Raw genomic sequence first — 13,556 nt, forward strand, 5'->3', positions numbered from 1 at the left:
TGAGTAAGGAGCTGAAACGTGTAGGTCTCAGTAACATTCAAACTGCCGTGCACTTTTAGTTAATTTTTCTATAATAAATTTGGATTTTATCGTGCACACCTGTCGCCTCGCTGGATTTTCATTCCTCTATATTATTTTTTGCTCCAAAATATATGGATCAGGGCTTATTTTCAAGGGATGTATTATTTTCTTTTCTATGAACAATCCACATTTATTTTTGAACAAAGAAAAAAAAATCAACATTTATTCAAATATAATTTATGTTGCCACACACAAATGTATGCATATATACAGGAAAGAAATATATCTTGGTACCGTGTTAGCCAGTGGATAGAAAAATATTTAGAATTGAGAGTCCTCAGTGGTTGATACCTTTTAATGGCTAACTGAAAAGATGGTAACAAATTGCAAGCTTTCGAGACTACACAGGTCTCTTCATCAGGCAAAGACTAAAACAAATTCAATTGAATTTGTTTTAGTCTTTGCCTGATGAAGAGACCTGTGTAGTCTCGAAAGCTTGCAATTTGTTACCATCTTTTCAGTTAGCCATTAAAAGGTATCAACCACTGAGGACTCTCAATTCTAAATATTTTTGCATATATACACACACTGCACATACATACATACATAGACTCCTGTAGATAAAGGACAAGGCCAAAAAAAGTCAGTCTTAACCTCAGAATAGATGCCCTGAGAGCCCCTAAGATAGTAGTGGCCCTGAGCAATTCCCCAGCTTGCCACTCCAAAAATCATACTCCAAAAATCATACTAGAGCTTATTTTCGGGGAGACACAGTATTTACCGTATATGAAATTTAGGCACCATGTTGGGAACAAGTTTTTGTTCATTTTTTGCCTTTCAAATAGGGTTCTATTATGTTTTTTAAGAGTTTATAGCTTCCATAGAAAGAAATGGTTGGTAGTGGAATGGTAACAGTCTGCAGAAGAGTTTTGCTTTTTTTTTGCTTTAGCCCCTGACAGCAGTACCATCTGTGGTTCCGATAGTAGCTCTGAATTTTTGTATTGCATGTTAGATTCTAGGTAGTGAATTTTGGACTATTGCTATTGCTACCCGCCCATGCATGGATTCCTAATCACAATCTCTAAGACAAATACACGTTATATTATTCCTGAGAACAATTACGGGGTATAAGACATATCTCAAAGCTGGGAGGAAAATGTCCTAGCCCACTTCCCATTGAAGCCACAGAGATCTTTTCGGGCGGCACTGGTGACTTGATCGTGAAGTTCTGCAGAAGTGTGATTAAAAAAATGAAAAGCTCCATATCTGCCAAGCTCTTGCCCGGGCAAATTCTCTTACCTGGAAAATAAATATCTGTGAATAAACATCTCCGAATATATGAACATTGATTTTAATAGACGCCATGTAATACCGTACTTGTGGGGTTGGGTTGTCTGACGATCCCTCCAACGATAACCAAAAATTCAGCAGATTCACACCAATCAGCTACAAACCATGTCCTTATTTAAAGTGATGGCTTATCGCCATTGTGCATGGTCCCTTTTTGGTTTGAACTGTGGGACCCCACCAATTCCTGAGAATGTCTTAGCATTGCATCCCCTTCTAATGACTAGGGGAACCGCAGATAGTCCTATTCATTTGAATAGGGGCATGCTGTTGTTCTCTGCATACTCTGTGGCTGTTGTGTAGGGAAAAATAGTTAAGGAGACACAGTGATAAGACATCCATTTTCCAAATTGATGGTGATCCCAAAGGTCAGATCCCCACTGTGTATAAAGTTACGATACATCCAAGTGATTACTATGCAATTTGATGGGAATAAATCTTAAATTGGGAAAACCTCTTTTTACAAGTCTGAGTCATTTAAGGACTGTGCCTTAATTTAGTTAATACACTTGAACATGTATGAATCCATTGAAAATTGGCTGTTACCATTGCCCTTATTAAAAGAGAACTCTTTTAAGCCGTCCACATTTTCCAAGTGCTGGTAGTGCTAAACTGTATAAAATCCAAGGGGTTAACATTTCCTTATGGAGAGTAAGATGCCTAGTCTGGCTTGCCAATGTGAGGATGTTTTAAGCCTTGCAATGCTCTTCTGGGAAATTAAATATGCAAATTGTCTCTTCAGAGAGGAGGACGACTTGAACTCTAATGTCACCTATTGAAAGTAGCCATAAGTCAGTATCAACCCTTTAATGAGCCTTGCCCCATGACTTAGAATAAAGCCAAACCAGAATCTCAGCTTTCATACAGTGTTTTGGGGTGTTGCATCTCATTCGACTTTTAGCGTTGCTTCTTCCAGTAATTGGCACCAGATATTGACTTTTAGCGTTGCTTCTTCCAGTAATTGGCACCAGATATTGACTTTTAGCGTTGCTTCTTCCAGTAATTGGCACCAGATATTGACTTTTAGCGTTGCTTCTTCCTGTAATTGGCACCAGATATTGACTTTTAGCGTTGCTTCTTCCAGTAATTGGCACCAGATATTGACTTTTAGCGTTGCTTCTTCCAGTAATTGGCACCAGAGTTCTAGTTCTCTTCCTCACTGAAGAGGCAATTTGCAGACTGAAAACTCCATAATTTCAAGGGGCACGGCAACTCCCAGAGGTCAATTCATTCACACATTTTCACATGGGTTAACTGAAATATGGTGCAGTGTAGAGATGAGCTAATACGGTCTGTTGGAATTTAATTGTAATTTAATTTTACAAAAATTAGCATTCTCCAAAATGCAGATTATTTAAAATTCGACTCTAGTCAGATTCAAAATTTTCTGAAATGGCCATCAAAAGGCAATCAAAAAAATTTTTTTAGTCACCTTATCTCTCACCTCTAATGATGTTGTAACCTTTTGCGTGATTGTGCAGAACCATCCCTATCCTCATCAGAGCTAGAAGTCTTAGCACAGCGTGAGCATCCTGAGGATTTAATGGTGAGCGGTGGAGATCAAAAGATTCAATAAGGACCATACATGTGATGGTGAGGAGTGGAGGGGCCAGAGACAAGTGGTAAAGTGAGTATAAGGAATTTTTTGATGGCCCTTAAAAGTTCAGAAAATTTTACTGAATCTGCTTGGAATCAAGCTGCAAGAAAAATGTGCATTTTGGCAAATGCAAATTTTGGTAAAATTCTTGTAGAATTCCGTTCCAACCAAATTTATTCACACATCTCTGAAATGCACCATATCTGTATGTCCTTTTGAAAATGTGTCATTATGGAGTTACCCCATACAGTCTGGCACTGAAAGCACTTGGATAATATGGATAGCCTTAGGGCTTGGCGTATAAATTGGACGTGTGCGATGTGAGAAAACATTGCGCTGCACTCTGACCAGTGTTAGTAAATGGGTCAGTGATCACCTGCAAATTTCTCAGCTCGTTTGGAGGAAAAAAAAAATGTTCAAAAATCTCAGCATGCTGCGATTGTCTGCGAGACTCAGATCGCACTCACCAATGTAAGTCAATGGTTGCGGAAAAAATAAATTTGCATGGAACATTGACCATGCATGTGGCATCCAATTTTTAAGCACACATCTCAAAGGAAACCTGATATTTCATCAGTCACGTACAGTAAATTCATAACCCAGATAGATAAAAAATATGTCCGTGAGATATATAATCAGTGCTTCGCGTGTGTAGTTTTCTGAACTTGTAAATAGGTAATGAAGAAATAAGTACATTTTAAAAAATGGCGTGTATCCTTCTTATTTTTAATAACCAGGTATGGAAAAACAGACTGCTGTGAGCTGGTCTTATTAGTCTGGTAAGGGGCCAATATCCATGGAGCTTCCCAGTCTATTAATATCAGCTCACAGCTGTCTGGGTAGCGTTTACTGGTTATTAAAATTGGGGGAACCCTAAAAACATTATGTTGGGTTCCCTTTTTTTTAACCCCTTCATGACCAGGGGATTTTTCGTTTTTCCGTGTTCGTTTTTCGCTCCCCTCCTTCCCAGAGCCATAACTTTTTTATTTTTCCGTCAATTTGGCCATGTGAGGGCTTATTTTTTGCGGGACGAGTTGTACTTTTGAACGACATCATTGGTTTTAGCATGTCGTGTACTAGAAAACGGGAAAAAAATTCCAAGTGCGGTGAAATTGCAAAAAAAGTGCAATCCCACATTGGTTTTTTGTTTGGCTTTTTTGCTAGGTTCACTAAATGCTAAAAATGACCTGCCATTATGATTCTCCAGGTCATTACGAGTTCATAGACACCAAACATGACTAGGTTATTTTTTATCTAAGTGGTGAAAAAAAATTCCAAACTTTGCTAAAAAAAAAAAAAAAAAATTGCGCCATTTTCCGATACTCGTAGCGTCTCCATTTTTCGTGATCTGGGGTCGGTTGAGGGCTTATTTTTTGCGTGCCGAGATGACATTTTTAATGATAGCATTTCGGTGCAGATACGTTCTTTTGATCGCCCGTTATTGCATTTTAATGCAATGTCGCGGCGACCAAAAAAACGTAATTCTGGCGTTTCGAGTTTTTTTCCCGCTACGCTGTTTAGCGATCAGGTTAATACTTTTTTTTATTTGATAGATCGGGCAATTCTGAGCGCGGCGATACCAAACATGCGTAGATTTGATATTTTTTTTATTGATTTATTTTGATTGGGGCGAAAGGGGGGTGATTTAAACTTTTATGTTTTTTTTATTTTTTTCACATTTTTTTAAACTTTTTTTTTTAACTTTTGCCATGCTTCAATAGCCTCCATGGGAGGCTAGAAGCAGGGACAGCACGATCGGCTCTGCTACATAGCAGCGATCTGCTGATCGCTGCTATGTAGCAGAATTGCACGTGTGCTGTGAGCGCCGACCACAGGGTGGCGCTCACAGCGACGGGCAATCAGTAACCATAGAGGTCTCAAGGACCTCTATGGCTACAATGGAGACGCATCGCCGACCCCCGGACATGTGACGGGGGTCGGCGATGACGTCATTTCCGGCCGCCCGGCCGGAAGCGGTAGTTAAATGCCGCTGTCTGCGTTTGACAGCGGCATTTAACTAGTTAATAGGTGCGGGCAGATCGCGATTCTGCCCGCGCCTATTACGGGCACATGTCAGCTGTTCAAAACAGCTGACATGTCCCGGCTTTGGTGCGGGCTCACCGCGGAGCCCTGCATCAAAGCAGGGGAGCCGGCATCGGACGGTATAGTACGTCCGATGCCGGTAAGGGGTTAATAACCAGCAAAGGCTAAACAGACAGCTGCGGGCTGATATTAGGCTGGGAAGATCCTTGGATATTGGCTCCTTCCCAGCCTGATAAGACCAGCCCTCAGCCACCCAAGAAATGGAGCATTCATAAGATGCAAGATCTTCCTAAATGCCCTGATACATTGGCAATCAAGGTAATGGTTTGGGGGTTGATCTCAGCTGTGACATCAATCCCAGGGCTTAGTAATGGAGAGGCATCTATAACACACTCCCATTACTAACCCAATAGTCAAAAGAAGGAAATGCACACACATACAGTCCTTTATTTGTAAAAAGCACTAACAATTTCCCTATTTTACCCATTTATTACTATAAAAAGAAATAATCCACAGGGTCCGAAGTTATCCAAATGGAGGTCCCACGAGAATCCAAGGCTTCGGTCAGTCCATGGAGACCCGTTCAGAGAACGAAGCTTCATAGACTGGACCTGCAGCCACTGCAGGTTCTCAAGCTGTGTAGCACGAGCACCCAGCTGCTGTGACGAGCATTGACATCAGTAAGGTTATCATAGTTCACAGCCACTGAACTGTGTCAACCTTACTTATGTCACAATCTGATAGATGCCTCTCCATAACTAACCCCTGGGATTGATGTCACAGCTGACATCAACCCCAAAACCATTACCCCAATTGCCAACGCACCAGAGCAATTTGGAAAAGCCAAGGTTAAGTGCCAGAATTGGTGCATCTAATGGTCTTATTAGGCTTGGAAGGGGACAATATCTATAGACCTTACCAGCCTATTAATATCAGCCCACAGCTGTCTGCTTAGTCTTTCCTGGTTATTAAAAATAGGGGGGACCCCATCTCTTTTTTTAGGGTCCCACTTTTTTAATAGCCTGTAAAGGCCAAGCAGACAGATGTTAGCAAATATTAATACGCTAGGAAGCTCCATGGTTATTGGCCCCTTCCCAGCATAGTAAGACCAGCTCACAGCTGTCTTCTTTCCCTTAGCTGGACATTAAAAATAGGGGGAAATCCACACCATTTTTTTTTTTCATTTATTTCTTAAAAAGCTCCACAGAGCTTATTAAATATCTGACAGCTATCTCTCTATCTATTGTATCTATATCTGTATATAAGATTGATTTATTAGTTAAAAGATGATGTTAAAAATGCATTTCATAAGCATGTCATACAGATGTCATATGGACGGTGTACACCCAATGCCACCATGAACCCATTGTTAGAAAAAAAATCACCACATGGGATTTGTTGTTTCTTGTCGCTCTGTATTTAAAACTGAAGTCTGCTGTAAATGAAAATGCCTATGATATAGTATACTTTGGAAAATGCTCCTGAGTCCTGACTCCTGACCTTTAGCAATTAGCACAGTTGCAGTGTGTACTTAGCGTTAGCAAAATCCAGGTATTCACTAAAAAAGTCTTCACAATCTACTGTAGTTCAATTGCATCCTCACCTGCAGAAAATGGCATCAAGGACTCTTTCTTTTTAAGTTTCCCATTTTCATCCAAAAAGTTTTTGGGGTCAAATATCTCAGGGTTATTGAACTCGGTCATGTCATTGTGTACGCCAGTAAGAACCGAGGTGAACATTGTTCCCTTGAGGTTAGAAAAATAGAAAAAAAAAGCATTTAAAAAAAATTCTGCGTTATGATTTTTGTTAATTTTATTTTTTTTCTTAGCCCAAGTTGGCTTTTACCTTCTTAAAATTTATAATTGCGAATTTCAGTATCAATGGTCAATTCATGAGGAAGAGCCAATGGAACCACATCACCAAATCTCTGGACCTCAAAAATAAATGCTTCTGTGTACGGCATATTGAATCTGTCCTCGTAATTTGGTGGACGGTGGCCAATTACATTTTCGATTTCATTGTAGACCTTTTCTATAAGAAAATTGCATTTTATTTTCAATTTCTCATAATATCGCACAGGCTTTTGCTGTTTCGTTGGCTTTAGTTGCATACCTGCTATATTGGGGTATTTCATAAGAAGCAAGATTGAAAATCTCAGGGTAGCGCTTACGGATTCTGTCCCAGCAAAAAATAAGATTAATGAATTCATTACCAAACTATTGATATTGTAGATAGCATCTTTAAGCTTCCCTTCCTGAGTTTGAAGAAATGATACAAAGAAGAGAATATATTATTAATCACTTTATAGCACCATTACTTTCTACAATGATTTACAGACCTCATCATCACAATCCCTACTGGGGCTTACAATCTAAATGACCTATCAGTATGTTTTTGGAGTGAGGGAGGAAACCGGAGAACCCGGAGGAAACCCACTCAAACATGGGCAGAACAAAGAAACTCCTTGCAGATGTTTTTTGGGGGGGAATTTCAACCCTGGACCCCAGCACCTCAAATCAACAGTGCTCATTACTAATCCACCGTACTGCCCATATATAGAATGTACTCAATTATAGAAAATACTGATTCATAATATGTGGATCGAAAGGTTTTTTTTTTGTTTGATTTTGTACCTTCTCAATTTTAATCAGGAAACAGTCGATAAAATCTCTCGGGTTATTATTGTCCAAAGTCTTTACATTGTTCTCCATTTTCTCCTTGATAAAGTCTGCCATGACGGAAAAGTTTGCCATAAGTGTATGGTGACGTCCAGGTATGTACTTCATGACATTCGGATATATGTTGTAAAGCTTGGAAAAAGAACAATGACTAAATTAGGTCAAAGGGTTGTTTCAACAATGTTTGCTTCCACATCAGGAGGTGAGGAGCGTCATTGACGTCACATCAACAGATATCTGCCAGGACTTACAATAGGCCCCCGAATCCTGCCATTTTTTTTAGAATGAGACATGGTGGAGCTTGTTCCAGCTAAAAGAAAGAGCGGATCCGTTTTTTTAAGGGGGATTTCCTAAATAATTTAATCCCAGCAGGAGGAGGTTAGGAGTCGAGTTCCCGCCGCTGCACAGGGGGAATCTCGAACCATGTCTGCTGCGGTCTCTCATTCTGCATCAGCCGCAGTGGAGCCTGCTCAGCGGAGACGTCGGTCCCAGCCTCTCGCTCAGTCTGATTCTGTGCAAAGGGTTACTGCTGCCTTTCCAGGCTCTGCCATTGTAGCCTGTACTGATCAGCGGCAAGCAGACGTCTCTGGGACTAAGTCCTGCATTTTCCCTTCTGAGCATGCCCAAAGGAAGACCTCTCAGTGGAGGTCTGGGGTCACATGCTCAGGTTCTGCAGTAGCTCCTATTGGTCCTCTAGGAAGGTCCTGAAGTTGCTGCAGCTATAAAAGGTTTGCATGGCCTCACGACCATGCGCTAGTATACTCTTTTTATGTGTGTGTGCTGTGAGTGAAAGTCGCTCTTTAAACATCCCCTCCCTTGTGTTTGAATGCTCACGTAAGGAGGATGATTGTAATCTAGCGCCCGACTTGTTACCAACACTAGTACACAAACAGCGTTTATTACTGTGACCACCAGTGCTGCGCCGTGCGCTATCTACGCGCTTTCTTAACCCATGCCTGGGTGGTTAGTGGCGTCCGCCAGCGCGGCACTGCATGCACTCTCGTGCTACTATATTATTATTTCTGTTACGTGTGGTACTGCGGCCCTGTGACACAACAGGGTTCGCTTCTATCACACAGGGTGACGCTAACTGGTGTGTGTACACTCATTGTACCGCCACATAGTTCGTCATTGCTTAGCGGCAGGTTCCATCTCTGCATGGTGGACTCCGGGCTGCGAACGCACCTTATTCCTTTTCTCTAATTATTTGGTGCGTTCCGCTAGCCTAGGAGAACCGCCATTTTTACAAGAGCATTTCTTGATGCATTAAAATTGGAAAACAAGTTATAGCTAACATTTTATTTTATTATAGTTAATATTTTAGATCTTGCATTGATCATCATTTATACATTTTATATCTACATATTTATCTTTAATAACTGTGTTTTGCATTAGCTTTATTAGTCTTATTCATAAAAAAAAATAGACAGGAAGTTGTCTAATTAAAGATTGTTGAAGGCATTGAGAGATGAATTACACTAGTTTTAGGAAATTTAACAGAATCCATAATTTATGGCTTTTGTTCTTTTACCCTTTCATGACCTTTGATGTATATTTACGTTAAAAGTTGCATCCCTGCCCTTCAAGCGCACATCTTTCCCTGCATATGATGACCGATTTGAACCCAGGACCCCAGCGCAGCAAGGCTACAGTGCTGCAACACTATATGTGTGAGCCTTAAGAAGCCAATGTCGGACCTGGTTGGCAATTTGGCAATGAATCTGTGATGGCAACACCTTCTGGTCTAATTCTCAAGTTTACATAAGTGAACTCGAATAGTTTGTCATTTTTTGTGTGTGCAATGTCTCCCATGCAGTTGCCCGATTTGAACAGTATAGAAAATCCTTGTTCGATTTTAAGGATGGTTGGCGAAAACAGACTCGGGAATGTTTTTGAACTGGAGGCCATTGCTCATGAGAAATGAGCTAAGATTCCTCAGGAATGCTGCCAAAAGTTGGTGTCCGGCTATGCCTCACGTGTGCAGCAGGTTATAACAGCCATAGGGATTCTAATAAGTACTAAAGATGCTTGTCATGAAGGGAGTGAATTATTCTGGGACTGAAGAAGCCAATAAGGTAGCATTTTGTGATAAATTTAGAGTATCCACTTGTTATATTAGCTGTGGATAGGTATTGATTGAAACTGTATATAGTATATGCTGACTTATTAGGCTCTGCTAATATTCACTGCCAATCACTGCTACCATCCATACCAACAAAACATTTTAAAATAGTTATTTTTCCTCGTTTGCGCTAGTTATGGAAATATCGGAAAGATCAGCTACTCTGCAATACATTTTGGCACAAATGAACCATTTGTAGCAATGAACCATTAGCACGGAGGCTCTATATGACGGTGCACAGAGGCTATGCTTGGGTGTATTAGAGCTAAATCATAATTGTGAAAATCTGCGTTAATACTTACTACTACCCAGCGTGTGCTTGCAATATGGAAGATTTCTTGAATACATTTCACAACGTTTTGGAAGCTTTTATCCTCATATTCGAAACGGCTACCAAACACCACAGAGCATATCACATTAGACACAGAACGTAACATTGGGTAGTTGGGATTTATCGGTGATCCTAAAAACAAACAAACGAGTAAAATCGCCAGCTCGAGGTGCACAGAAAAATCCTCTAAGCTTTATTTAAAGAAACACTCGCATTTTTTATGCTCTTAATATATTGCAATCATGTTACATTGCACTGGGTACTTACAATTGCTCATTTTGCCTTTCAACCCAGTTAATTCTTCTCTTTTCTATTTTCTCTGCTCAATGTAGAAACCGGAAGTCTCTTATCCCTTGCATGAGTCTTTCCCCTCTTCAACTCCTGACCAAGCTGCTCCACTCCTCCTCAGCCAGGGACTTTGCAGTGATAGAATTGTAGTTCTAATGATGACTCATTGTTATGATCCGGTGACCTTGGAGCTGCATGAGAACTTTCACTGGAGAAAGTGGCCACTATACTGACCGCAATCCTGAACTTAACACCGCAACTAGAAGTAGCCGTGGAGTGTACCTAACACATCTAGACACCTTGTCACAGGCGGAGGACTAATTTCCCCTAAAGATGGAAATCGGAATACTATCTTGCCTCAGAGAAAATGCCCAAAGGATAGACAGCCCCCCACAAATATTGGCGGCGAGTCAGAGAGGAAAAAACATACACAGGCAGAAAAAACAGGATTTAGCACAGGAGGCCACTCTAGCTAGATAGGACAGGATAGGACAGAGTTCTGTGCGGTCAGTATTAAAACCCTTCAAAAAATCCACAGCAGAATATACAAAATACTTCCCACATCCAACTAAAGATGTAGGAGCGTATATCTGCAACTCCAGTGAATCCTACAAACAGAGCAGGAATAAACTGAAACAAGCATACAGCAGTGTGCCACAGATACAAAAACACTTATCTTTGCTTAAATTGGCAGCTAAGCAGGTGAGGCCAGGCTGAGATCCAATACTTCCAAAGAAACATTGACTACTGGCAAGGGCTAATTAATACTGCACACTTAAATATCCCAGTCAGAACAGCAATTAGCAGATACACCTGGCCAGGACTGTGACTCAGAGACAACTGCATCCCCACTTACCACCACTGGAGGGAACCCAAGAGCAGAATTCACAACATTCATACAGGGAAAAGACTTCTTTTCTACATAAAACTTAGAAGAATTCAGCCAATCTATTGTTTTTATTCACGTGATGTCATAGACCTAATGGAAAAGGGAAGAATTCACTGGGTAGAAAGGTAAAATGAGCAATTGTAAGTACAAAATTCCATATAATATCATTATTGCAATATATTAGTAGGATAAAAACTTTGATTCGAGTGCTTCTTTAACAAGCAGCACAGTGAATGCTTCAAAGATTGGGGGATACATGATATAATATATATTGGGTTATGGGTAACTTCACTTAGAAACATAGGGAACCACAGAATTCTTAGTAACGTAGAGCATCATGTGTTTAACATAAGCAAGATATCTTTTTAGAAACCTGCCATCGATGTAACAGCTTTATGGTCAACTGGGCAAAACTTCCAATACTTACAGATTTTTAAAAACAAAATGAAAGGGTACATTTTGTGTGACATACTCAACTAAAGCCATAGGGAAAAGGGTACAGAAATTATTATCAGAGCTATTGAACTTTACCATTAGCTTTTCTCAGAACTTCAGTCAGATACGTAGCCTCTTCCTGTATCCTCTCCTCAAAACTGCGCTTTCCAACGCCAAAACTACCCAGGGTCTGCAACACAAAACGTCTCATCTCCTTCCATTTCTCACCATTACTGAATGCAACTTCTGTCATACAAGAGAACAAAATATATTATATCAAAGCAAATTCCACAGATTCCTTCTGTTAAAAGGTACATGCAAGCCAATAAGAATTCACCCTTACAAAACTCAAGGGACAACCCACAAGGATCAATGGATAATCAAGATTAACATTTTTCAAAGGCAAAAACAACTGTAGACGTCCACAAAAAAAATCAATTGTGTAGTCCAACAACATGTGAGATTTAATAGATATGTACTGTGAGTACGCAAAATATGTTATTCTTTTTATTACTCTATTGCAAACAAAAAATGAAACATCATTTTGGTAAAAAAAATATTTTATGCCTGTTGACTAGTTTAAATTCACCCAATGTGTCCCTGTGCAAGACTGGACACAAATCATACTTTTTGTTAGCACAAATCCACTGTTTCAATGATTACTAATTTGTTATCGTCTTTATTAGTTTCACTGGGGTTCAAATGATCTGCCTATAACCTAAAACGTTAAAATACTCTATTGGTTAATTCTTATTTAAGCAAGATCAGTCTCTCAATCAGAACCTCATTTACCCAGGGTGTCTCTTGAGGAGCAAAGTATGGACAATCTAATAATTCTAATTAAAAAAATGAGCAATACTCAATATTTCCTGTGGTAGTGCTGTAGGGAAATTGAACACTTGCTATCTGATTTCAGCACAGTAATTACAGCTGATGGCTGGGTGTTGTGAATTCTGTTGTCGAACTCCCTCCTGTGGTCGTGAATGGTACTTCGGCGAGTTCTGTCTATGGGCTCCCTCTGGTGGCTGTGAGTGAAGCTGCTGCTTCTGAGGTTCCTTACACAGGTGACGTGGTTTATCCTTTGGTTGACTGCTCTATTTAACTCCTCTCAGATCGTTACTCCATGCCAGCTATCTATGTTTTTGCATTTGTTCAGTTCGCTCCTGGATCTCTCTGGTGACCTGCCTTCTCCTGCAGAAGCTAAGTTCCTGATAGTCATTATTTGTTCACTGTTTTCTTGTCCAGCTGGTTATCATGATTTTGTCTTGCTAGCTGGAAGCTCTGGGATGCAGAGTGGTCCCTCCGCACCGTGAGTCGGTGCGGAGGTCTTTTTTGCACACTCTGTGTGGTCTTTTGTAGGTTTTGTGCTGATCGCAAAGTTACCTTTCCTATCCTCTGTCTATTTAGTAAGTCTGGCCTCCCTTTGCTGAAACCTGTTTCATTTCTGCGTTTGTGACTTTCATCTTTACTCACAGTCAATATATGTGGGGGGCTTCCTTTACCTTTGGGGAATTTCTCTGAGGCAAGGTAGGCTTTATTTTCTATCTCCAGGGCTAGATAGTTCTTAGGCTGTGACGAGGCGCCTAGGTCTGGTCAGGAGCGCTCCACGGCTATTTCTAGTGTGTGTGATAGGATTAGGGCTTGCGGTCAGCAGAGCTCCCACATCCCAGAGCTCGTCCTGTATGAGGTTTAACTATCAGGTCATTCCGGGTGCTCCTAACCACCAGGTCATAACAGCTGGGGTTGCAAGCAGTGAGATGTCCTCTGATCAGCTTCCCGCTGGAGCTTTCTTACTAAGTCTTAGG

The 13,556-nt window shown here is 40.6% G+C and overlaps 1 protein-coding gene across 1 annotated transcript in view; it reads right to left on the bottom strand.

Annotated features, from left to right (window-relative positions):
* Window positions 1-547: 547 nt before the first annotated feature.
* LOC138661807 (cytochrome P450 2F2-like) overlaps window positions 548-13,556 on the bottom strand; it is a 46,049-nt gene continuing 33,040 nt past the window's right edge. Inside the window, exons 4-10 of the mRNA XM_069746737.1 lie at window positions 11,848-11,997; window positions 10,111-10,271; window positions 7,642-7,818; window positions 7,121-7,262; window positions 6,862-7,039; window positions 6,612-6,760; window positions 548-1,320 (exon numbers count right to left, since the gene is read on the bottom strand). Coding sequence (XP_069602838.1) covers window positions 1,124-1,320; window positions 6,612-6,760; window positions 6,862-7,039; window positions 7,121-7,262; window positions 7,642-7,818; window positions 10,111-10,271; window positions 11,848-11,997 — 1,154 coding nt within the window. The 3' untranslated portion in view covers window positions 548-1,123. The remainder of the gene's footprint in view (window positions 1,321-6,611; window positions 6,761-6,861; window positions 7,040-7,120; window positions 7,263-7,641; window positions 7,819-10,110; window positions 10,272-11,847; window positions 11,998-13,556) is intronic.

This window comes from Ranitomeya imitator, chromosome 2, assembly GCF_032444005.1.
Source record: "Ranitomeya imitator isolate aRanImi1 chromosome 2, aRanImi1.pri, whole genome shotgun sequence".
Taxonomy (NCBI): Eukaryota; Metazoa; Chordata; class Amphibia; order Anura; family Dendrobatidae; genus Ranitomeya; species Ranitomeya imitator.